At 39.7% G+C, this 27,521-nt stretch overlaps 1 protein-coding gene across 1 annotated transcript in view; it reads left to right on the forward strand.

Annotated features, from left to right (window-relative positions):
• Positions 1–27,521, forward strand: part of RB1 (RB transcriptional corepressor 1) — a 279,061-nt gene that overhangs the window by 225,521 nt on the left and 26,019 nt on the right. Inside the window, exons 22-26 of the mRNA XM_089679104.1 lie at positions 7,318–7,431; positions 10,024–10,187; positions 14,186–14,216; positions 19,401–19,537; positions 26,047–26,096. Of these exons, the coding sequence (XP_089535230.1) occupies positions 7,318–7,431; positions 10,024–10,187; positions 14,186–14,216; positions 19,401–19,537; positions 26,047–26,096 (496 nt within the window). The remainder of the gene's footprint in view (positions 1–7,317; positions 7,432–10,023; positions 10,188–14,185; positions 14,217–19,400; positions 19,538–26,046; positions 26,097–27,521) is intronic.

The raw sequence follows: 27,521 nt of genomic DNA on the forward strand, positions 1-27,521 counted from the left end.
TTAGAGTTCAGGATCAGCAGGATACCTGTTTTGCAACTTGGGAAGTCCTCCTTCTCTAGCCTCCTAAAAAGAACTGGCCTTGGCACTGGTCAATTTCTTATGTTGACCTAGTACTGGAAAAGGTTGTATTTCCCCTTTTCTCAGTACACTTGTATGTGCTTGTTTCCCCTCCACATGCAGTTTGTAGGTACCTAGGAACTTGCCTACCCATCTCATCAAATGTCCTGCCTTGAAGTGCGTGGGGTCAGGTCTGTCATCTATTTCTGCCTGCTATATATTCCTTTGTCAACTGACCTCTCTTCCATTACTCACAAGGAATTCCTCCCTCATCTTATTGCTTACTAAAAAAAAACCTGTTGCCTCACAAAGTGTGTGTGATATAGATGTATACTTGTAGGTGGATCCCAGCAAAGCTTTTGCCTGTGTCCAGTCACCTTAAGATCTTGGCACATAACCCATGGTCTTAGAATCAACTCCTGTGTCCTTTACTGTACTTCAAGATATGAAATTTATAGGTACGTCAAAATTCCTATTTTCTATTTTAGCCATATAAATAATAGCAGTGACCAAATACACAGTGTATTGAACATTAAAACATTGTGATGTGAGCAGTATGTGTAGCCCACAAACATTCTAACATTTCTCAACACCAATCCATCTCAAAGATTTTAGGTTGCCTTGCTGTCCATGAGGTTAAATGTGTGGCTTCTGGTGTAGTTGGGGGCGGAGCCTAATCATGGCTGCAGCGGAGAGCTCGTGGTAGGAGCTTTCGGCCGGAGCCCCTCCGACCGACCACCTTGTACCTATCCACAAAATGTCCCTGTAATATAGAGCCCTAGAAGCCTGAGACCTACCTCGGTCTGGCGGGCTTCCTTGGCTGAGAGGCGGCCTGCGTGAGGAAGAGCTGGGGAACGGAGATCATCGGAGAGAGACGGGGATGCTGAACGTGGTTGCCGGGAAACAAGGAGGCGAGGCCGGGACATGTGACCGGCCGCAGTGCATTCCTGGGAGCGAGGAAGCCAGCCGGCCGGCTGGAGGCCGACGGAGGAACAGGAGAGATACCGTCCTGCTGGAAGACTAGCCACTGCTGGAGTCCGGTGGAGGTGAACTGTGAGGAACTGCCTGCACAACAAGTAAACGGAGGAAAGTCCTGGAGGGCCCCCCTGAGAACAAGAGAGTCGATCTGCTGGAGAATTGGAGCCTGGAGCAGTCTCATGAGAGGAGCAGGGAGGGTGAGTGACTCCGGCTGTGACCTCAAACATAAAAACTGTGTTGATTCTGGAGAGACTGTGTCGAGCTGAAGGAGGACAGAGAGAGAGAAAAGGGGGGGGGGGGTCCCCAGAGAATATAAAGGAGAAGAACGTAAGGTGTAGGCAAAAAAAAACACAGAAAAGCTAACAGAAGGGCTGGGATCTCTATCTCTATATCATACTGATTTCTTCCTTCTCTGTGTAAAATTCAAGATATGTGAGAAAAATAAAAGAAATAGAAGAAATGAAAAATAAAAGTGCAAAAGGAACCGGGCCTAAAGGAACCCAATGGGTACAATTAAAAAGTACACATCCCAGGGAAACCTGACCCCGGAAAGGCACCAGAGTAGAAATGACAAAGAAGAACTAGATTTAAGTATGCAAAGTAGTCCTAAACAATTAATGGATCTTGACATCAGCAGTCAACAAATATCAGAGACAGAAAATGAACTACAAATCCCAAATAAAAAAGAGATGACAGAGATGTTTAAAAATCTGGAGAAAACTATAAAGCAAGAAATGGTAAATATTCGGAGTGATCTGGGGCAGCTGCTGTTAAGAGTGGAGGAAACGGAGCAGAAAGTTAAAAATCAGACCCAGAACATTTCCGAATTAGAAAAGAAGATAATTAATATGGAAAAAGTTCAGGAAAAATTGCTGTATAAGGCGGAAATTCAAGAGAATAGAGAAAGAAGGAGAAATATAAGGATAAGAGGAGTACCAGAAAGCCTAAAAGGAGAACTAATGGAAGAGGCGGTTTGTAAAATTCTGAACTTTATAACGGGATACTCTGATATAGAAAGGACTGATATAGAAAGTCTCTTTAGAAATGGGAGACTCCAGGTGAACCGTGAGAAGGACAGGCCAAGAGACATACTTGTTAAATTTTATGAACTGCAGCAAAGGGAAAGAATCTGGAGGAAAATTAAGGGAAAAGCAGTAATAAAATATGGAGAAATGGACATCCAAATATATGCGGATTTGTCACCGGAGCCTCTCCGAAGGAGGAGAGCTCTGAGGCCTTTGCTGGAGCAGATGAGAAAACAGAAGGTGCAATATAGATGGGGGATACCGGAGTGTTTAATAGGATGGAAAAACGGAGTAACAGCCCAATTGAGGTTCCCAGAGGACTTAAGAAATTTTTGCGATAGATTGGAAATGCAGAGAATTGAAATTATTGGTTGGGAAGAAGAACCCGGGGGAAGTGGATTGAGGGGAGGGGAGGGATAGACACTGGTGGAGGGGGGGGGCCGGGGGGAGCGGAGGGGAGAGAAGATGTGCGTGTTTCTTTTTTTTTTTTTCTCTTCTCTTGCCCCCGCTCCGTCGCCTGTCTCCTCCATAACCCCTCTAGCTTGACTCTTTTCTCTTCCTGTTGTTAAGAAGTATAGGTGGAAAGGGGGTCAATGGGGAGATCTGGTTGGAGGGGAGGCCGTTCATGGGAGGAGTGTAGCCCTAAGGATAATATCAAAGGTGGACGTTATTTCCACAAATGATGCTTAGGCAAAGCGAAGGCCTAAAAAAAGGGGGGTGGGAGGGTGGGAGTGATGGCAATGATGCAGGGGGGGGGGGTGGGGGGGAGGAAGGGGAAGAGGAGGGAGGGGAGAGATGGGGGAGATAGGGGGGGGGGACAAGGGGGGAGAAAAAGTTAGTAGGAAAAAAACGCTCCATAGGAATAAGAAAGAGGAAAGCAAGGAGGGAAAAGGGGTTAGGAGGAAAAGAGTAAGATGGAAGAAATCCAATATATGACCTATAATGTAAAAGGGTTAAGCTGCCCAGGAAAGAGATTTAGGTTGTTTAAAGAATTACAGCATAGACAATCTTCAGTGGTATTCCTGCAAGAAACACACCTAGAGATGGAGTCGAAGGTTAGATTGAGGACCAGATATTTTCCAACATGGTTTTATGCGGACTCACCAATTAAAAGAGCAAGGGGAGTTGCTATAGGCTTTGCCAAGAATATAAGGTTTGAGGTGGAGGATAGATTAACAGATCTTTTGAAGGAAGGTTTCTGTTTTTGAGAGGTAGATTACAGGGAATTGAGTGCACAATAGCAAATATATATAGTCCAAATAAGAAGCCGGAGACATTCATGAGAGAAGTGTTGAAGAGATTGATGGATTTTAAAAGAGGGTGTATGATCGTAGCGGGAGACTTTAACCTCTGTATGGATCTGCGAATGGACACTAATTCTGGTATGCGGAGAGAGGAAAGCAAGTCCTTGAGAAGGTTAAAGAAACTGATGCATGAGTGTCAACTGGTGGATATCTGGAGGATTAGGAATATGAAGGCGAGAGATTATACTTTCTTTTCACATGTACATGAGACTTATTCTAGACTAGATTGCATATTAGTAGAACATCAAATGATAGAGTGGGTGGGGGAAGTAAAAATAGGAGAAAGCACTCTGTCGGATCATGCCCCGGTTGCAATGAAGTTAAAATGGGGTAGAGAGGAGAGAGAGGGGGATATGTGTGGCGGATGAATGAGGCACTCCTCATGTATGAAGAGATTGGACAAAGAATTGAGAAGGAAATTGAATGGTTTTTTGAAGAGAATGAGACAGAGGATGTGTCGGTTACAACGGTGTGGGAAGCACATAAAGCCTACATTAGAGGTCTTCTCATTGCAATAGGGACAAAAAAGAAAGGAGAGAAAACACAAACAGAATATTAAATGAAATATATGATCTTGAACAGGTACACAAAAGGGAAAGATCTAAGGAGATAATGCAGCTGTTAATAAAGAAGAAAGAAGAATTAGAGAAAGTAATGGAGGAAGAAAAAAGAAGAGTCTTTAATAAAATAATATGTGAAAGGTATAGATGGGGAGATAGGCCGAGAAAGTATTTAATGAGAACTTTAAGAAAGAAGAAAAATAGAAATTATATTGAGAAAATAAGAAATCCCAAGGGGGAATTTGTACACGCAACCAAGGATATTGCCAGAGTATTTAAAGAGTATTATAGTGGCCTGTATAATATCATTCCCCAGGATATCTTTAAGAAAACGGAAACAGTAAATAGAGGGAAAAGGAAGTTATACCTAGAGGACGCAGGTCTACCGAAATTAGGAGAAATACAACTGAACTCTTTAGAGGAAGAAATAACTTCAGAGGAAATAGAAATAGCGTTAAAAAGTATGGCGGGAGGGAAAAGTCCTTGTCCGGACGGATATACGGTAAAATATTATAAAAAGTATAAAGAGCTTTTAATACCCAAGATGAAGATCTATATGAACGCCTTGGGGAACGGGTTGGAGATGAGGGGAGAATCTTTACAGGCCAATATAGTACTGATACAGAAGGAGGATAAAGACCCCTCGTAATGTGCAAGTTATCGACCAATAGCGTTATTGAATGTAGACACTAAAATATTTGCAAAGGTGCTGGCAAATAGACTAAAAGAACTGATGCCGGAGTGGATACACAGAGATCAGGTGGGATTTGTCCTGGGAAGAGAGGGTAGAGATAATGCTTTGAGATCACTGTTGCTCATCCAGGAGGGTAAAAAAGGAAAAACCCCAATGATACTGATATCGATAGATGCTGAGAAGGCATTCGACAGAGTAAGTTGGGGTTTTATGATGGATACCCTGGAAGCGCTAGGATTGGGAGATAGAATGAGAGGGTGGATTGGAGAGTTATATAGAGGGCCTACCGCCACCATAATGGTAAATGGAGGAAGATCAGAGCAGTTAAAGATGTCAAATGGTACAAGACCGGGATGTCCATTGTCTCCATTGCTGTATGTGTTATCACTGGAGCCTTTGTTGTCTAGGATAAGGAAGAATATAGATATAAAAGGAATAAAGATAGGAGATCGAGAACATAAGGTTGCGGCGTATGCGGACGATCTGATGTTTTACGTTGGAAACCCCAGAACATCACTTCCAAATTTAATGAAAGCATTGAGGGAGTATGGAGAACTGTTAAACCTGAAAATTAACCCGACAAAGACTGAAATCTTAAATATAAACCTTAAAAATAGTGAAAAAGAAAAATTACAAGAGGAATTCCCTTTCCTCTGGAGAGATAAAGAGTTAAAATATTTAGGAATAAAACTATCAACCTCAACAAAGAACCTATATAAAGCCAATTATATAGCAATATTAAATGAGATCAAGGAGGAGCTCAGGAGGGTGGGAAATGGAAATCCTTCATGGATAGGGCGCATAAACCTGATAAAGATGGTAATTGTTCCCAAGTAAAATTCCAAATGATTCCAATCAAACTCCCGGAGGCATATTTCAAAGAACTCAGGAAAATGATAATAAAATATATATGGAGAAATAAAAAACCTAGAATAGGTTATGAGACGTTGATTAGAAGTAAAGAGAGAGGAGGATTGGGGGTACCAGATTTAAAGAGATATTATAGAGCGGGGATTATTGCGAGAATCTTTGACTGGATCCATAACCCGGAGAAAAGTTGGGTTAAAATCGAGAATGCACTGAGTGGAATAAGTTTAAGTAAAAGTATTTGGGTACCGGCACAATATAGGGAATTAGAGGAGAGCACTAGCACTTACACTTTTAATGTTTTAAAAGAATGGGATTCACTACACAGACAAAAGGGGTGGGTTTTTAATTCACAATTAATACCACTTAGAAATACAAAATATTTTATTCCAGGTATGGACAGTATAGCAGGGAAATGGATCATAAAACAAGAGGCGCAATTGAGAGATATAATGGTGGGAGAGGAAATCGGGTCATACAAGGAAATGGAGGAAAGAAAGGGAGAAGTCTTTAACAAGATGGATAGATTGAGATACTACCAATTGAAGTATTTTTTTGAAAGCCTCCCAAAGCCAATAAGAACTAGAAAAGACTGAAATCCGTTCGAGAGAATATTTGAGACACGGGGAAATGGTAGACACGGAATGGCAAAAATATACAAGATATTAATGGAACTTGACACTGACACAAAATTAATGCACGTAGAAAAATGGGAAAGAGATATGGGAAGAAAAATAGAGGAGCAGGGGCAGAGGAAAATGTTCACATTAATTCACGAAAATATTAGTATGAGGGAAGTAGAAATAAATTATAAGTGTTTAAATAGATGGCACATTACCCCTAACGTGGAGCACAAGATGAATACGGAAATGTCACAGATGTGTTGGAGAGGTTGTCGCGAGGAGGGCACGTGGTATCATATGTGGTGGGAGTGCCCAGAAATACAGGTGTTTTGGCGGAGGATAGTTTATTTGATAAGAAAAATTACCAAAATCAATATAGGATTGGATCCAGAATTATGTCTCCTCCATATCTCAGAACTCTCAACGAAGGTATATAAGAGTTCGGGGATATGGCAATATCTGACCGCAGCAAAGAGTCTGATCCCCAGGTACTGGAAGAAAAGAGAGGTGCCAACTGAGGAGGATTGGATGGGAAGAGTAAATCAGATATCTGGGACAGAAAGACTGTATTATACGTATGAGGACAAGTTAGAGATATATAATAAAAAATGGAAAGCCTGGGAAGAATATAAAGCAAAGGTGAAATACATGATGAGATAATTTTCCTGGAAGTGGGCTTAAAATGGAGTTTAGGAACAACAGAAATATATGGAGTAAACGAGACAAGAGAAAGGGTGGCGCGTGGGAGGGAGTGGGGAGGAGGGGAGGGGATGCGGAGAGGGAGGGGGGGATGTATGGGAGGGGGGATGGAAAAGAAAGTTATGTATATAATTAATTAAATTATATAAGGAGAAATTACTGTTTAGATAACTATTTTAATAGAAATGTGGAAATGATTTGTATATGACTTGAAAAACAAAATAAATATTTATAAAAAAATAAATAAATGTGTGGCTTCTTACAATGGAAATGCTTATCATCCCTACATAAGGTTTCATTATTTTATATTTGAAATCCAGTAAAGGAATGAAAGCTAATGGGGCTAGGATTTACTATCTGAACAGTCACCTCCATACACCTCTGTCCAGTTATGTAAGCTGATGACATTTTGTTGCATACCAAATAGTGCTTGTAAATTAAAATAGGGATGACTGTCATTGGGCATAAGCAGTGTTTTATTTGTATAACAAAATTTGTTTAATTTTGCAGACTTTCAAACATGTTTTGATCCGAGACGGAAAACATGACTCTATTATCGTATTCTACAACTTGGTCTTTATGCAAAAATTAAAAAGTAATATCTTGCAATATGCATCTACAAGGGTGAGGATTTATCTATGATCTGTTTTTAATATATGTTAATTTAAAGATGCTCTTTATGCTTCATTCATCTTTAATTATTTAATTTGTTCATGAACTATTTACCTCACTAATATTTTCATTAGTCTTTAGCGAAGATGGATTTTGTGATGTCATCAGCCTGCCACTCTCTCAGCCAATCAGAGAAAGCTTTGTATCCAGGCATTGAACACTAGGCTCCCTGTAAAAGGTTGAATGCCACTCAGCCCGATTTTATTTCAGGAGAGGAACTGGAAGTTCTTGTCCTGCTGAGGTAGCACTGCGTTTACTGTATGTACTATAGTTTGGGCTACATACAGTTTATACAGCACACACAACCGTTGCAACTGTTAGTGAAGTAAATGATTTGATTGGATCAGCTTGGTCCAAAAGAATTGTTTAAAGTTAAATGAAACAATGGAGATCAGCTTTAAGTTCATTTATTATATGTGGTAATTCCTCAGGAATGCTATATGTGCAGTAGTAACTGAAACACTCCTATAGGAACAGCGATGATTATTGCACCACATCCCTTAAAATTGCTAATATTCAATAGAGAAGATGGGACTTTCAGGGTGCATGAACATTAATACCAAATATATTAAGTTATATAATTTTTATTTCGTTTTTTTGTAAAAAATACAGAAGCATAAAAACAATTTCAGTACTAAGGGTAAAACTGAGATTCAAACTTGGTTAGATAATTGTATTTACTCCCTACATGTTTCGCCCTCACGGACTTCTTCAGGGGAGATTTTGTGAAGGAATTTCAACCGCCGAGGCAGTCTAAAGGTATATCAAAGGAAAATTATATAATTACCAAACAACCTTAATATATCCAATGCAAAGTATTTAATCAAATATTTGTATATACAGTGAGGAACAGAAGTATTTGAACACCCTGCGATTTTGCAAGTTCTCCCACTTAGAAATCATGGAGGGGTCTGAAATTCACATTGTAGGTGCATTCCCACTCTGAGAGACAGAATTTAAAAAAATCAGGTGCTACTAAGTTAGATTAATGAGTGGAGTAGAGGTGGACTTTTTAAAGGCACAGTAACAGGTCTTTGAGAGCCAGAATTCTTGCTGTTTCTTAGGTGTTCAAATACTTATGTTCAGCAGTGCAAGACAAATAAATTCTTTAAAAATCATACAATGTGATTTCCTGAATTTTCTTTTTTAAATTCTGTCTCTCAGAGTGGGAATGCACCTACAATGTGAATTTCAGACCCCTCCATGATTTCTAAGTGGGAGAACTTGCAAAATCACAGGGTGTTCAAATACTTCTGTTCCTCACTGTATGGGACTCGACGGCTCACCCTGGATGTGAAAACTCATGGAGCTAGGAGAAAATGACCTAACAAAGATCTTAATTGACCTATTTAATATATTTGGTATTCATGTTCATGCACCCTGAAAATCCCATCTTCTTTACTGAATATTTGAAACACTCTTATGTTTACTGTAATCTTCCCACAAGTCTTAAATCCCTGTTATGCAAGAAAATGAGCTGTAAATGGAGACAATGTGTTCCATGACAGAAAAGCACTGGGGAGTTTTATTGGAGAAGTCACCCACAGCGGAACAACATATCCAGTATTTGCCAAGATAGCATTTATTCCTAGGATATATGTGTGAAGTCTACGAGGAAATTACATTTTATGGTTTCCTAAAATACTTAGTTTAAGAGAAAAAAGTAATTAGCACTAATATAAAATGATAATAATATTACACTTTGTATTTATTTTGTTTTTCTGAACTAATTATGTTGGCTAGACCCAACATCTGCTCTAGGCTATCTAGGAAGAATCATGTTATAAACTGTCTGTTGAATTATTTGATCAAGAGGAGATCTACTGTACTTGGTAGCTGTTGAAACAAGGTATTTATAATAGTCTGGACAGATCGGTTTACAGCTACACTTTGGGATGCAATTAAAAATCATCTAATATTGGTTTCAACTATAAATATTTAAAAGCTGCAAATAAGTTGCTCAATACCATCACCTCTTTAGCTCATAATTATGCTGAAAAATGAGCGACATTGTTGCTGCTTTTTCGAAAAGCAGCTTGCAGATGGATACATCACAATCACTCTTCTCATGCACTGCTATGAGAAACTACAATTCCCATCATGCCATTAGAATTCTAGTGGAAGGGCATGACAGACCAAGAGACTTCTGGTCTGTCATTCTCAGAATAAAGTCATGGGAGGTGGGACAGGCTAGGAGTGTTAATCAGACTCCTCAGTGGTCCCGCCACAGCAAGTGGAGATGTAGTGACGTCCCCACTCACTACATTACAAAATTACAGTGAGGAAGTGACCAAGACCAGTGGCCACCCCAGCCTTGTAAAATAAATGTGAAGGAGAAAGAGGCATGTAATTATGGAAACAAAAAATGGATTCCCACTACAACTGTTTCTCTGAATAAAGAGAACAAAAAAGACATGGAGAAAAATTTTCTGCCAGAGTTCAGCTTTAATATTTGGACATTTGTAATGATTTTATTTATATCTGCCTCTAATATTAAGCATTTTGGTGTTTGTTGTAACTTTTCATTTCTCTTTCTTTTTTAAGCCTCCCACTTTGTCGCCAATTCCTCAAATACCACGAAGCCCTTACAGGTTTGCAAATTCGCCATTAAGAATTCCTGGTGGAAACATCTATGTCTCTCCTTTAAAAAGCCCTTATAAGTCATCAGATGGACTGCTGTCTCCAACAAAAATGACGCCAAGGACTGGGTCAGTTGTTCAAAGATTTTGTATGCTGACACACATTCTTGTGTTGGAACTTTTTTTTTTTTTTTTTTTTAATTTAAATATTTATTAAATTTTTCATGTTAATACAAAAACCCAAAAAGGGAAAAAAATTCTCATACATATAAACATTTATAACATTTCTATCTTTCCCTTACTAAAAACTCTTTTCTTTCCCATCCCACTTCCCCCCCTTCCCGCCCCTCATCCTCCCTCCTCCCCCTCTGCAGACTCTAGCCCATTCTACTCTCTTGAGGCTTATTAATTTTTTTTGCTCACATCCTAGTTCATATTTTCCTATATTTCTCTTTCAATCCTGCTCTTTCCCATTTTTCCCATCTCCTGGAATAAACTCTCATCTTATCTTCCTGTATATGGTATGATCTTTCCATTCTACCTTTCTGGTTTACTCTATTAATCCAGTCTTCCTCCTTCGGTACCTCAGCCTTCCGCCAAAACTTAGGTATCAACCCTTTCGCCGCATTCAAGAAGTACCAAATACCTGAGTCTTTATATCTATTTACAGATGTCTCCACATTGTGTAGGAGACACGTCGTTGGGTCTAACCCTATGTCAATTTCAGTTATTTCTTTAATCAATTTGACTATTATTTTCCAAAAAGCCTGGATTTTCGGACATTCCCACCATATGTGAAACACTGTGCCCATCTCTCCACATCCTCTCCAACACTTATTTGAGTTCTCCCCATTCATCCTGTGCTCTACACTCGGTGTAATGTGCCATCGTGTCACACACTTATAATTAACCTCAACCTCTCTCATACTAACATTATCGTGTATCAATCTAAACATCTTTCTCTGTCTGTCTTCATCAAACCCAACTCCCATATCTCTCTCCCATTTTGTGATAAAAATTAACTTTGTATTTGTGTCTAATTCTGTGAGTATTCTATACACTTTTGAAATACCGTGCTTCCCATCCCTTCGTGTCTCTAACAACCTTTCAAACATATTCCACTCCTGTTTTACTCTCAGGGGTTTCGGTAGATTTCCAATGAAACATTTCAATTGATGATATTTCCACTCATCTATTCTAATAAAAATATCTCCCTTCTTCTCTATTAAATCTTTAAGTGGTCTCAATTCCCCCTCCACCAAAACATCTCTCAGTTGGGTATCCTCCTTTCTAAACCATCTCCCTGATATCTTATTTTTTCCCGGAGGAAAATAATCAGTATCTGTGAGAGGCATTAGTATAGAATTAAATTCCCATTTCATGTTTTTGTGTAAATTGTCCCATACCCTAAGAACATTTAAAGTGTAGGTACTTGTGCTTTCTTTGATTCCCCTGAACTGTGGTGGAACCCATATCATCTGGTTCAGTCTAATGCCACTAAGATCATTTTCAATTGTTACCCAACTTTTCCCCTTATGGTTAAATGTCCAGTCATATATTCTTGCTAAAACCACTGCTTTATAGTATCTCTTGACATCTGGTAGACCCAATCCCCCTTTCTCTTTAGTCCTGCTCAATGTTTCATATGCTATTCTAGGTTTTTTATTCTTCCATATGTATCTTGTTAACATTTTTTTCATTATCTTAAAGAAGGCTCCTGGGATTTTAATTGGTACCATTTGAAATCTATACAGTATTTTAGGCATAATTACCATTTTGACTAGGTTTATACGTCCTATCCAGGATGGATTTCCTCCTTCTAATCTTTTTAAATCTTCCCTGATCTCATTTATCAAAGAGATATAGTTTAATCTATACAGATGCTTAGATGAGGCAGTGAGTTTTATTCCTAGGTATTTTATCTCTTTTTCTCTCCATATAAAGGGGAATTCTTTTTGTAGTTTTTCTTTTTCGTTCTTTGATATATTAATATTCAGGATCTCTGTTTTCGTTGGATTAATTTTTAAATTTGATAGTTCACCGTACTCCTTCAGGATCTTCATTATATTTGGGAGAGTTATTCGGGGATTCCCCACATAGAACAATAAGTCGTCCGCAAAGGCCGCTACTCTGTGTTCTATGGATTCTATCTGAATTCCCTTTACCGATCCACTATTTCTTATTATTGACAACAAAGGTTCGAGTGACAATACATATAGCAGGGGGGACAGTGGGCAGCCTTGTCTTGTACCATTAGACATTCCAATGGGTTTTGATCTCTCCCCATTTACCGTGATGATTGCAGTAGGCTCCCTATATAATTTACTTATCCACTCTCACATTCCATCACCTATCCCCAGCACTTTTAAATTGTCCATCATAAAGCCCCAGTCCACTCTATCAAATGCCTTCTCTGCATCAATTGACAAGAGCACCACCGGGGCTTTCCCTTTTCTACTTTTCTGAATAAGCATCAGGGTTCTCAAGCCGTTATCTCTACCCTCTCTCCCTGGCACAAAGCCCACCTGATCTCCATGGATCCATTCAGGCATCAAATCCCTCAACCTGTTTGCTAACACCTTTGCATACAGTTTAGTGTCAGTGTTCAATAATGAGATAGGTCTATAGCTGGAGCACTGAGATGGATCTTTTCCCTCCTTATGAATAAGCACTACATGGGCCTGTAGGGATTCTCTCCTCACTTCCATCCCACCTCCCAGAGCATTCATATATTTCTCCAGCTTGGGTAACAGTACTTCACTAAATTTCTTATAGTACTTAACTGTATAACCATCCGGGCCTGGGCTTTCCCCCCCCCCCCCTGTGCTTTTTAATGCTATTTTAATTTCTTCCTGGGAGATTTCTGCGTCTAGGGAGTTCAACTGTGCTTCACTTAGTTTTGGTAATCCCGCATTTTTTAAGTATGTCATCTTTTTTTTTATTAATTCCCTCTTGAGTTTCTTTTAGAGGGCCTTGGGGGCTAATATTATATAACTTTTTGTAATACTCCGTAAACACTTTAATAATCTCTTTATTTGAGTGGACCAACTCCCCTCTTGTGTTGGAACTTTCTGACATAAGGCCTAGATCGTTTTCAGGTATGTATTTAGTGAAGACAGATTAAATGGTCATAAAATAGCAGTATAGTCACTAGCGAGTGACTCATTTAGCATAGCAGTAACTCTATAGTTTGTATGTGAAAGCACTTGTGCATAGTCATCCATTTTGAACATGGCATGTGTATGAGCTGTAGCATTTAATTCAATTGCGTATATGTTCATGTAATCATCTTACATGAAGATTAGTACATTTTGAAATACCAGTACATCAGTGACTGAGCCTAAAAGAATCGTGATCATAATTCTGTTTGATAAAAGTATCATGGCTACTGAAATAAAATGAAAGCTTTACACTTAAACATTGTGCACATGTATTTTAATGTTTTGCCTCAATCAAGTGTAAAAAGCAAAATGAAAAAGGTCTAAAGTCACAGGGATTTTTTAAGGTACAAATCTGACCTTTGTAAATCAGTGCATGGAGATCAGATTATTGTTTGCCAGTTTGGGCATTTTTAGATGGATTGGTGACTATCCATAAATCACCACTGTTCAAGAACCAGCTGTCCTGAGAGGGAGAACCGTAATCAGGCAGGTTAAATACAGTGCTGGTAGAAAGATTTTTAAAATATTATATTTTTTCCGTATTTAATCAGGATTAACCTGCTGCACATTTGTCCAGATCGCTATTATTCCCCACGGGATAACGTAACCTCTATCTGTGCCACTCTTCTTCTTGTCTCCTCCATGTGCCTGCATTGAGTTGACATAAAACGTACACATAGGTTGATGGTCAAGTCTACAGTATTGCAGGCAAGCACCAATTGCCAGATGAAATTTGCATGGTACCTATAGGCTTGTTTTTGCTCCTGTGCCTATTAGCACCCTTGGAACTTGGGAAAGCTGGCTACTCATGTTCCCACATCCTCTTGTGGGACCCTGGGGAGCCTCACCAACTTGGCAATTTAAAAAAAATTTTATACAGATTTGTTGGATGTTTAATGATTTCATACTAATTTTTTTTTTTTTTTTAAGTTTTCACTGAAACATTTTTTCTTTGTTTCTCTCCAGATTCTTAGTAGCCATTGGTGAATCGTTTGGAGTAAGTTTTACATTTGCAGTTTATTATATGAATTCAGTATATTTCCAGAGAAACTGACTGTACTGTCTAATAATAAATAAATAATGTTGCCCTCAACACTAAGTAGAAGATTTGCTACAACTGGTGCACACAGAATCTGGTACAGCTATGCATAGTAACCAATCAGCTTCCAGGTTTTATTGCCAAAGCTTAAAGCGATACTAAAGGGTTTTTTTGTAAAATAACAAACGTGTATATACTTACCTGCTCTGTAGAGTGGTTTTGCGCAGAGCAGCCTGGATCCTCCTCTTCTCGGGTCCCCCGCAGTCTCTCCTGGTTCCTCATTTCTGTCGGGTGCCCGCACAGCAAGCAGCTTGCTATGGGGGCACCCGCTGCTCTGTGCGTCAATTCACACATGGAGCCACGGCTTGGCCATGCCCCCACTCTCTCCTCATTGGATGACTGGCTGTTATTGACAGCAGCGGGAGCCAATGGCTCCTGCTTGCTGTCTCACCCAATGAGGAGGAATGAGACCTGGAACATTTGAAGCTGTCCTGCACATTGCTGGATCTCGATGGGGCTCAGGTAAGTATTGAGGGGGCTGGGGTCACTGCTGCACACAAGGTTTTTTTACCTTCATACATAGAATGCATGAAGGTAAAATAACAAGCCTTTACAACCGCTTTAATTGAACAAGCTAAAGTTACAAGCTGATTGGTTACTATGCACAGCTGCATTAGATCTGTGTGTACCAGTTTTAGTAATTCTACCCCTAAATGTATTTGACCTAATTACTTCATTCATGGAAGTGAGTGGAAATCACTTAAAATTGTGGAGAAATCTCACAAAAGGCAATTGGCAAACTTCCCTCTTGTGTTGTTTTGACAACTGTAAAATTTGGGGATTTTCCTTACTTTCTTCTTCTGAGACAGAGGCCAACATGATAAATAATGAGGGTGGATTTCCCCAGCAGTGACACAGCAAGAGAACCTTTCTAAACCCTTTATGCTATATCCAAAACAAGAAAAAATATACTTGTAGGCCAATATGCTCAGCAAAAGTAACAAAGATTAGGATAAACCATAGCATTTTTAACACTGTCTACAGGTTGTTCAGCATTCTGGGCAGCATTATAAGTTGTCTCAACCCCTGCTTGTACTTGTCATGAACAGTTTGGCACACATGTTAATATAGAGAAAAATCCAATATGTTTTGAGAATGTGAGCTTTCTAAACATTAGACAGGCTCTTATTTCTACAGAAACAATTTGCTCTGTATATTGTAACCGTTTTGATGCTAGAGCAGTTTTTGCGTTTCATGTATTTTCTGAAAGCAGACACCCTAGAGCAGCCTTTCTCAACTTTTTGAACATAGAGGAACCCTTGAAATAACTTTCCGGTCTCATGGAGCCCCTGCTACAAAGTACTTTTATCTACAACTCATGATACATTAGTGTGATGGTCAGTGAAAAGAATGCTCCTTACACTAGTGTTCATTGGGAGGAATTCCCCCCCCTTACAGATAGCTATAAACCTCTATGGTGTCAGTAAAAACTTACCTGGCAGACAGAAATGCTCATCACTTGAGGAACCCTGGTTGAGAAACCCTGCCCTAGAAAATGGCCTAGGAAATGTAAAATTTCAGTTACAAATACACTAAAGTTAATTTTACGGCACACAAATGCAACATTTGATATTTTTGGGTAAAAACATAGAAGATGAGGTTGCGCAGAGTAAATAGAAACCTATGTCAAAATTTGTTAAAGTTGTGTGCAGCTGTGTAATAGCAACAAACTTCAGTAACCTAAATTTTCCATATGCAATGTTTTAAAAGCCCCTACAGGTCATCAGTTTAGCGTTATGTAGGAGTTCTGGTTCTAGAATTAATGCTCTCAGCCTGGTTTGTGCGACAATGTTTAACATGTGTATTACAATGAACGTTTTAGTGCGTAAGCGCCCCAGACATATGCGTTTTGTATGGGGTGGTCGGGGATTTTATGTGCTTGAATGTAACTTACATTTTTTTACAGCTTAAAAAATTATTTTTTTTTTATCACACAGGGGACAAATAGTCCCCTATGTGCTGATTTTTTGGTGACAGGTTCTCTTTTATGAGACAAATTGGTGTCTAAAAGACCCTGAATGTCTCACCTGAGCTCCAGTGAATCTAATGCAGTGGGTGGGTGGGTGTAAACCTCCCCTCACTGTCAGGTCTGTACAACATATGGACCTGTCAGCAAAACGGTTAAAGGACTTTGTATCTTAATACTGAAAGTTTATGCATACTCATGTCAGCTTTTAGGCACAAAACAATTAAAGAAAACCTGAATTGTGGAAGCTGTGCCCAAAAAAATGCTAATGTTTTCTTCAGGACTGACTTACCGTGATTGTCTTTTTGTGGAGACATCCTTCTTGGTAGTGGAAAGACTGATTCTTTATATCAAAGCTGCCCCAAAATGACAATCTGATAACTAATGGAAGAATAATCAAGCGGCAGGAGAGGTTCAGAAAACAAATATCCATGGAGTAGATGAAGCAGAGAAATGCAAGCACTGCAGCCGTCACTCCAGCAGGGAGAGCAGTATGAAGCACAGTAGTGACATCAAATTTCACTACAAAGCTTTTGGCTAGCAGTCATAGCAGGCATACAGTGCTTTAGAATCTTACACTGTACTTTAGATCAGGGCTTAAAATTTGGAGTCTAGACCTACTAGCCAGGCACAAACCTTACTCTCCACCAGTTGCAACAATCAACCTTGCCCATATCCGCCTCCAACCCCACCCCCAACCCAGTCCCCACCCGCCCTTTGCCCTGCCCCCAACCACGCCCCCTTAACGCTTATGAATTTAAATTTTTCTTTAGAATAAAGAGTCCAAAATATAAAAAAACTGCAATTATAACATAGCTTTAATTTTACATCATTAGGGATGCCAATGCTGAGGCACTAGCGATACCAAAGCTGAGGTGGTATTCCTCCCACTGATACCAATCTGGGGCACTATTCCTCCCACTGACACCCAGCGTGGAGCAATATTACTCCCACTGACACCAAGCATGGGGTACTATTCCTTCCACTGACACCAAGCATGGGGTACTATTCCTTCCACTGACACCAAGCATGGGGCACTATTCCTCCCACTGGCACCAATCGTGGGGTACTGTTCCTCCCATTGGCACCAAGCATGGGGCACTATTACTCCCACTGACACCAAGCATGGGGTACTATTCCTACCACTGGCACCAATTGTGGGGTACTATTCCTCCCACTGGCACCAAGCGTGGGGAACTACTACTCCCACTGACACCAAGCGTGAGGTACTATTTCTTCCACTGACACCAATCATGGGGTACTTCTCCTTCCACTGACACCAAGCATGGGGCACTATTCTTCCCACTGACACCAAGCATGGGGTACTATTCCTTCCACTGACACCAAGCATGGGTTACTATTCCTTCCACTGACACCAAGCGTGGGGCACTATTACTTCCACTGACACCAAGCGTGGGGCACTATTCCTCCCACTGGCACCAAGCATGGGGTACTATTCCTCCCACTGGCACCAAGCGTGGGGTACTATTCCTCCCACTGGCACCAAGCGTGGGGCACTATTCCTCCCACTGGCACCAAGCGTGGGGCACTATTCCTCCCACTGGCACCAAGCGTGGGGCACTATTCCTCCCACTGGCACCAAGCGTGGGGCACTATTCCTCCCACTGGCACCAAGCGTGGGGCACTATTCCTCCCACTGGCACCAAGCGTGGGGCACTATTTCTTCCACTGACACCAAGCATGGGGTACTATTCCTTCCACTGACACTAAGCGTTTGGCACTATTCCTCCCACTGACACCAAGCATGGGGTATTGTTCCGTTTACTGATACTAATGACCGGGTATAATTCCTCCCACTGATACAAACGCTGTCTGCACTTCCTCCTGTGCCTCCTTGTCCCAGTACCTATCTGCTGTGTGTAATGCTCAGTACGATACCTTCCATGCCAGCAGGATGTGCATGATAGCCAGCAGCGGGCAGGGTCTGGTCTTGCTCTTGGTGAGGACAGGAGGTCCTCTGCTCCTTCCAGTGAATCTATGTGATGTGAGATGGAGCGGTCCCTGGCTGCCTGCACCTCTAGTCCGTCCCTGTTCTCTGGGATCCCGGTACGTCTGTCTTCCGGTCCCGGGAGCAGAGAGGAGGTTGTGTGAGGGGGTGCGCATGCGCCTGACATCACCATAGCAACATCTGACGCCGGAGTGGCCATCGGATACAGACAGCTAGACGAGCCACAGGACACAAGTACTGGGGGAGGCGGGAGAACTTCATACAGAGTACAGTTGATAGGTAAAAGAAAAGGGAGTGATAGAAGGTGAAGGAGCAGTCAGTAATGGGCAAGGAGTAGCCAACAATAACACTCGCCCCCACGTTATTTCCATTCGCAAAAGCGAGCAGGCGAGTGGAAATTTTAAGCCCTGCTTTAGATCTACAGCTTTGAAACTGAAGGCACAGGAATGCCTAGGTACAAAAAATGCTATTTTATTTTTCAGGATTTCACAACAAAAGGGTAATTTTTAGAGTACTGCTGGGGCACAATTGAGTTTTTTTTAAATATTCTGTATAAGAAAGCAAATCCCCCCCTCCCAAAAAAAAAAAATGAAGTCAAATTAATTGTCAAATATTGTACCTGCTGACTTTTAATATAAGGACACCTACCTGTCCAGGGATCCAGTGATGCCCACTTCCAAGCCAATTCTTTAATCAGCACTGCTCTTTGTGAATGGCCCCACAGTCTTCTGAAACTTGTGAAATGTTCCAGAAAGCTGCGGTGCGGGGGGCAAGTTCTGACTCAGATTGCCACAACGCATCTAACCAGAACCATGTACCTGCTATCTTCTTCCCCCACCAAAAAGTATCAAATGTGACAGTGGAGGGGGAGGAGGCAAACAAGCTAAACTTCCCCTTTTTGGTGAAGTTCCATTTTATGACACCAATATGTTGTTTTTGCTTTACATATTACTTTGCATTGTACTTGTACAGTTCCATATTGCTAAATGGTCAGTGTTTTCCTATGTTTGTCCCATGAATGTACATCTAGCTAGTACTGATATAACTCTTAGTGATATTTTCCTTCTTGCACTTGTTTGCAATATGTGATATTTTGCTGCTTACACTTGTTTGCAATATGCAAATGCTTGGTATTTTTTTTGTTTAGTCTTCAGAGAAATTTCAGAAAATTAACCAAATGCTGAGCAGCGCTGAACGCCCTACTAAGAGGACCGCACAAGACGGCACAGTCCCCAAACCGCTGAAGAAGCTCCGATTTGATGAACATGAAGAGGCAGATGGAAGGTATGATGAATAACGTTAAATCAAACGAACGGTATGAAGAAGATAAGCCAGGGGCCTCTTTAGCCAATATGAAAAGTGGTCTTACCGAAACTTATAAACAGTTCATATAAAAAACAGGGTTAGGAAGATACCCCTGGAAGAAAGTTTCAAATGGGACCATGCAGCTTAATCAACAATGGCTTTAATGAAAAAATATAACACACAGTATACAAAAAGTGAGCTAATACCGCTAACCAGCACCTCACTAAATAGAAAGACCACATTGTCTAGTCACCTAGGTAGCTGCTCACTCGGCCACATTCATACATGGGGGGTATTACTAGTATTGCATGAATAGTAGGAGGCCTCAGGGGATAAAGCAGCAATTTATGGATAACATCCAAGGATATAATGAAGTAATCAGTTATGTCATTCTTAAATAAAGTTTCTGTTAATGGATCATATGGAACACATGACAATCAAATTGGCATATGTTGATATAGTCACTTGTAATGCCTGGATGTATGGTCCGCAAGTATAGTTGTATAGTAGAGATACTGTAAAGTCAACAGCAGTCCAGATATAAGATGTTGATAAATTGTTGATGACAGAGTAACTTGCCACAGTACAGTCAACCCAGTGACCTCACACATATAGCATTAAGAGGCTAGGGGGCTACCAATATAAGCTCATCTCTATCATCTCACACTTCCTTTTGTGACATTTTCTTTACCATCGCATCGGCAGTCCTTTTACAGTATGGCAGCAACTCCGCCAGATGGCGCCTTGTTCTCTCCTGTACAATGTACATAGTGCCGGCGGTATGGATAATCCACAGTAGGTGTGAGGCTAGGAAGGCTACGTACGTGGGGGCGTGCAGTCCTGTAAGTGACATCACCACACACAGTGGCCGTCTCAGCTCAACCTCCATGTCGTTCATGGGTAAGAAGCCTTCCTAGCCTAGATGCATAACTTTATACAGATACATATGTTTAAAAGAGAAATTACTTGCTTGCATTTATAACTTTGCAGTTATAAGTTTACTGAAGAGTGTGCTGATTTCTTATTGCTACAGAGAAAACGCTCCTGGTAGTTTTTGTGAACAGACAATAATCATTTCTCCACAGCCACATAACCACCCTAAGCAGAAACCGGTTGAAAAGTGCTCTTTTCAGAAATAGGAACCCCAGTGTATATGTTGGGTGTGCACATGTGTGAAAGAATTTCACACTACATAACATCTATCACCATACAGGTCAGAGAGAGTGTAATAACTCTGGGGCCTTCTTTGTTATAAATTAATAACTTGTAAAGGCTTTTAAAGCAGCACCTACTACACTATTTTGGGTATCGTCTTTTGGCATTTCATGGGCACACACAATTGTAGCATATTTGGGCATTCTCATTGTTAACATTTTACCAAAAGATGGGTATTATATTGGGTTAGTATGCAAAAAAATTAATTTTTATTTATTTTGTTACTGAAAAGTAGCGCAATTATTGTGCGACATAAAAGACTATAATTACCACAATTTAATTCCACAGTCTGTAATATATATATATATACTTACTGTATATACATTTGGGGGTTTTAAGTGCGCTTTCGTTTAAATGCATTTTAGTATGTATGCTCCAATTGAAAACAAACAAATGGCAGCGAATCGGGGGATAAGTTTAATTTGTCCTTTTTTTCCAGATGTACTTTCAAATAAAATCAATAGATATGCATCAAATGCATGTCAATACACAAACATGTATTTGAAGTGCTTTATTGACAAATGCTAACTGTAAAATAATTTGCAAGCAACCAAGTTTAGACTATCTGCTAATACTAATACTATTGATGCTAGTATTTATATTACGTGTTAAAGAGAATCTGTACCTGGGTTTTGGAAATTTAAAGTATTGCAGCTGCTGACTATTAAGAAACACATACTTCTAGCCCAAGATGTCTTCCAACCAGCTAATGCTGCTAATTTTGTGCATCATCTTGTCGTCTTCTGCTTTCCCTGGGACCCTGGCAGATGCCAGAAGTGGGTTGAGAACTGTCGTTGGTCTGATTTAGAAGATAAAACCCTCGATCAGCTCAACAAGCACCATAGACTATGTGCTCGGTACTATGAGAAAATGCTATCCCTACGATTTTTGACCTGACAAGTCATCTGGGGAACCCAGGCAGACAAAAGAAGAGGATAAAAGAACTGAGTGAAGAAGAAATAAGGACAATAAAAGAGCGAAAACCTACTTGGAGCACTACCTATCCTAAAGACATTTGGAGATATATCTTCAGGAGAGCCTGGGATTGAGAATCCATCCAATATCCTATCTGGGGGTCATTATGTTTTATTCCTTGGATCACCATTCCATATTAGGAGATCAGGAGGCCTGGCCTGTTCCATGAGAGCCTGCAGTTGGCTACCTGCAGATTGCATGACCATAGAACACTTTTTGACCACCTTATTCAGGGGGCCAGTAATTTCTGGTGAGTGAGGAATTCATTTATTGCACCACATGGTGGAAAAGAAAATAATTTTTGATCTACGGGATATTATCCTATGGGACTGTAACTCACCAAATGTTTAATATATTTTGTTTGGGACTTTAAGTCACTTTATGTTGTTGCAAAAGTATTTTGATGATATTTGTCACATGCTTCATTGATATAGCGCCTACCTATTCACGAATTTATATTACAAGTGTATTTCACTATTTAGGGGCAGCTGTTATCACTGCTGGCTTAAAGCTGGCACCATCTACATTTTGGACGTCATTCACTTTTTTAGTTTGTTTTTTAAGGCACCAAAATATTGCTTTTCACAATTTTGAATCTTAACTCTGCTGAAGGCCTGCACAACTCTCAACAGCAGAGTGACTATACTTCCCTTCCAGTGGAGCAAGACCCAGTTTTAACACCAGTCTCTGCATTTAATTCTAGTTCTATTTAAAGGACGCAGCAAGTGGCCTACCTGAAATAAGGCAGATTCTAACTAGGTCAGTTATGCTTGGCCTAGAAGAGGTGGATATAAAAGGGAGTGAAGAGGGACCCAGAAAAGGTGTTTGAGTAGGCTGCGGAAAATATATCACCCCCAGACTATACACCTGAGGTTGCAGTTTCACACAATATGCTTGCCAATATGAATGTGCTCACTTTCTTTTTTGTGCAAATCTTTCAGCATTGTTGCAGTTGAATTCCCTACATCTTGTCATGCTCCTTTTGGGTACCAAGAAACCTACTAAATAGAAAAAAAAATCCCAACTCATTCACAATTAGGATAGGTAATTTATGATGATTGGGTGAATCCCAAATCATCAGTGAACTCATTCCATTGGAAAAAGTGTTCACTAAAAAGTGATCTGTTCTGGTAGTAGTTCCTGTGAACTCAGTCTTAAATATTGCACTGTACCAGTTAAAGAAGTTCATTAATTCAAAGGTTCTGCAGATGGGAAGTTTGAGATGCTTTTGATTGTATGGATCATGATAAATTGTGGAGAACTCCATTGCAAATGGGAATTCCTAAATGCATAACTCATTTGATCAAGAGTCTCTACAAAAATCAAGAAGCTGTAGTGAGAACTGAAAACGGCAACACTAAGTAGTTTCCAATAACACGAGGAGTCAGGCCGGTAAGCATCTTGAAACCTTACTTGTTCAGCCTTTATGGTGAAGCCATGTTCAAAAATGCAAATTTGGAAGAAGAGTCTATTGGTACCAAAGTTGACAGCCGAAACATAAACAATCTGATCTATGCAGCCGACACAGCCCTCATCACCAGCAGCAAATAAGATATACTGTATTTACTGAGAAAAGTCAAAACTGAAAGTTGAAACATGGGATTAGAACTGAATATAAACAAGATGAAGATCATGAACACAGCAAATGATGATGATTTTGAGCTTGATGGAAATAGAAGTTGTAAAGCATTTCAATCTACTGGGCTCTTTCATAACACAGAAGCAATTAGTAGTGACAAAATACTCTGTCAAGAGTTTTCATTGTGTGGCTACCAAGCGCAAAGTATTCAAAAGTAAAGAAATTACACTGAAAACGAAGATCAGATTCGTCCCTGCACTTGTCTTCTCAGTTGTCAGTTACGGCTGTAAAAGCTGAGCACAGCGAAAATAGGAAAGAAAGAAGATTGACTCATTTGTGCTTTGGTGCTTGAGAAGGATTTTATGTGTACCGTGGACAGCCCATAGAACTAATATTTCACTGGCACAAAACCGACTTTTTTAGAATTCTCATTAATCAAGTCACTAGGACTTGGAACCAAGTTGACTGCACTTAAAAAAAAAAAAAAAAAAATGTCTGATACTTTTTTAAATTTTCATTAACTGATGATTTTTGTGGATAAGCTTTCAGGGCTCTACCCCCTTCTAATTCCAAGCAGTACTGATTAGCTAATGTTAAGAAAAATCTGAAAAGACAACAATCTTTGAATAAAAAACACACTTTGCACATCAAGACTTTTTGGGAAACATTTGTGTATCAGTACTACTTTAAACTAGAAGAAGGATTATACCCCTGAAAGCTTGTCCTGAAATATAATATTAATATTATTGTTTACTGTTGGCTGAATGTTGGCTGATGCAGTCCGGTGAGTGCCCAGTTTATCTGAATACGTTGGTGGAACACTGCTGAGTTTTTAAAGATTTGGTCACTTTATTTCCATGGTCACAAGAACACTATATTCAGTTGGAATCTGTACATGTTTTTTTTGGCTATTTATGGTTAGCGCTTACTTTCACTGATCTTTCACATGTTTAAAGTGTTAATTTGCTTTTAAAGGGGCAGATGCCTTGATTAATAGTTGCAGTTTTTTTTGGAAACATAAATCTGGGATGGCAATTTTTTTTTATTTCTAAATGTACAAACCACATTTGGCAGCCCAGTAAAACTCACCACAAAAAAAAATAGGTAAAAAACTCATCCGCAAAAACTAGCTAATTCAGAAACTCCAAGAGCAGTTTACAGTAGTCCAGGGCAACAAATTAGCTCTTAGAAAACATTTTGCAAAATGTAATAATTTTTTAAGACAATATACAGTCAAGTCCATAAATATTGGGACATCGACATAATTCTAACATTTTTGGCTCTATACACCACCACAACGGATTTGAACTGAAACAAACAAGATGCGCTTTAACTGCAGACTGTCGGTTTTAATTTGAGGGTATTTACATCCAAATCAGGTGAACGGTGTAGGAATTACAACAGTTTGCATATGTGTCTCCCACTTGTTAAAGGACCAAAAGTAATGGGACAGAATAATAATCATAAATCAAACTTTCACTTTTTTAATACTTGGTTGCAAATCCTTTGCAGTCAATTACAGCCTAAAGTCTGGCACGCATAGACATCACCAGACGCTGGGTTTCATCCCTGGTGATGCTCTGCCAGGCCTCTACTGCAACTGTCTTCAGTTCCTGCTTGTTCTTGGGGCATTTTCCCTTCAGTTTTGTCTTCAGCAAGTGAAATGCATGCTCAATCGGATTCAGGTCAGGTGATTGACTTGGCCATTGCATAACATTCCACTTCTTTCCCTTAAAACACTCTTTGGTTACTTTTGCAGTATGCTTTGGGTCATTGTCCATCTGCACTGTGAAGCGGCGCCCAATGAGTTCTGAAGCATTTGGCTGAATATGAGCAGATAATATTGCCCGAAACACTTCAGAATTCATCCTGCTGCTTTTGTCAGCAGTCACATCATCAATAAATACAAGAGAACCAGTTCCATTGGCAGCCATACATGCCCACGCCATGACACTACCACCACCATGCTTCACTGATGAGGTGCCATGCTTAGGATCATGAGTAGTTCCTTTCCTTCTCCATACTCTTCTCTTCCCATCACTCTGGTACAAGTTGATCTTGGTCTCATCTGTCCATAGGATGTTGTTCCAGAAAGAATGTTCCAAACAGTTGTTTTGGCCACGCCTAATGTTTTTGCTATCTCTCTGATAGGTTTGTTTTTTCAGCCTAATGATGGCTTGCTTCACTGATAGTGACAGATCTTTGGATCTCATCTTGAGAGTTGACAGCAACAGATTCCAAATGCAAATAGCACACTTGAAATGAACTCTGGACCTTTTATCTGGTCATTGTAATTGGGATAATGAGGGAATAACACACACCTGGCCATGGAACAGCTGAGAAGCCAATTGTCCCATTACTTTTGGTCCCTTAACAAGTGGGAGGCACATATGCAAACTGTTGTAATTCCTACACCGTTCACCTGATTTGGATGTAAATACCCTCAAATTAAAGCTGAAAGTCTGCAGTTAAAGCATATCTTTTTTTGTTTCATTTCAAATCCATTGTGGTGGTGTATAGAGCCAAAAATGTTAGAATTGTGTTGATGTCCCAATATTTATGGACCTGACTGTAGACCATCATCCACACGCTCAGAAAAAAACTTGCCTCAAAAATTTTGCTAAAAAAAAACCTGCTTCTGTAATATTTGGTGACAACACTGCATGTTTTTTTTTAATCTGACGTTACTCATCTTGATCTTATTTTCTGTTATCACCAGCAAAACACTTTATACTGATTCGAAGTTACAGCAGAAACTTGCAGAAATGAGTAAGTTTTCCATTCTTTTTATTAAAGCATTTTGTGCTTAACTTTGTACATCCCGACTTAACTCTGTAAGACTGAACTTTGTATATTCTGACAAGGAAAAACTTTCTGTGTTGAATAATAAAAATGTAGAAGAGCAAAAAAGTGTTTGATTTAAAGAGCATTTTTAGCCAATGTGGTGTTTTTAGGTTTGAATATATTAGGGAATGATTAGAACCCAAATTTGATATTGATATAGGTTCTGTGATCTATATGTCCCCATCCTGTAATACTTATATATAACAACACACCCAATGTGTAGCCATGGACTTTATAAGGTGCATATAGGTAAATATACTATATTCAACAAATTATATAAAAACATAGAATCTATTATGCATCAGAGTTAAAAAAACATATAACATGTCCATTCTGAAGTTTCATACAGTTTTTCTTCCAACAATTCACATGGAGACTCAACGCGTTTTAAATGATCTTTCTCAGGAGCACATGTGAATGAATATCAATATAGTGGAACCCAGTCTTTTAAAATTACAAATATACAGAATCTGCTGGAACTGACTTAGTGTGAGACATCTTTTTCACAAGAGAAGTGACCAGGAGCGATGAAAAATCAAAGAGCATCAAATCCCTTCCAGGGAGAACCATTCATACGTACACACCCCCATGTTATTCCAATATCTAGTGATCAGCTAGTAAAACATGGTTATCCATAGGAGATCCAAAATACTGTAGACACAAAGTATAATCAACAGGTATTGCATATAATCCAGCACTCCAGTTTATATCCCACAGCAGCGTGATATTGACTGGAGTGGTGGGTGATATGCATTAACTGTTCATTGAACTTTGTGTATGGAGCATTTTGGATCTCCTATGGATAACCATGTTTTACTAGTTGATATTCATTGACATGTTCTCCTGCGGAAGAGCATTTGAAATGCTTTGAGTCTACAAAGGAATTGTAAAAAGAAATAATGAGTGAACTTATAGAGTGAGCATGTTGTTATATTGTTTTTAATGTTGATGCATAATAAATTCTATGTTTTTATATAATATGTTGAATGTAGTCTCTCTACCTGTAATAATAAAGTCCATGTTATTGGTTGTGTTGTTATAAATAATGATTAGTACCCCCATGAAGTTTTTATTGTGGTTTGTGTCCCTGCTAGGTAGATTCACCCTCTCAATTTGTCCTAGTGACTATTGTCACCAAGACAGAAAGTAATGGACAATCCAAATTTTTAGAGTTGTCAGCAGAACAAGAGGTAAGGATTACATTTTTCACTGTAGAAGTGGGTAATTCCGCTCACTTAGTATTCCCTCTCATGTCCACCATACTGCCCCATACTACATCACTGACCTAATATCCAAGTACCGCCCAGCACGCACACTCCGCTCCTCACAAGACCTCCTTCTCTCTAGTTC

Source organism: Staurois parvus, unplaced genomic scaffold, assembly GCF_062004578.1.
Source record: "Staurois parvus isolate SC_StPar_1 unplaced genomic scaffold, SC_StPar_1.0 ptg000017l, whole genome shotgun sequence".
Classification (NCBI taxonomy): Eukaryota; Metazoa; Chordata; class Amphibia; order Anura; family Ranidae; genus Staurois; species Staurois parvus.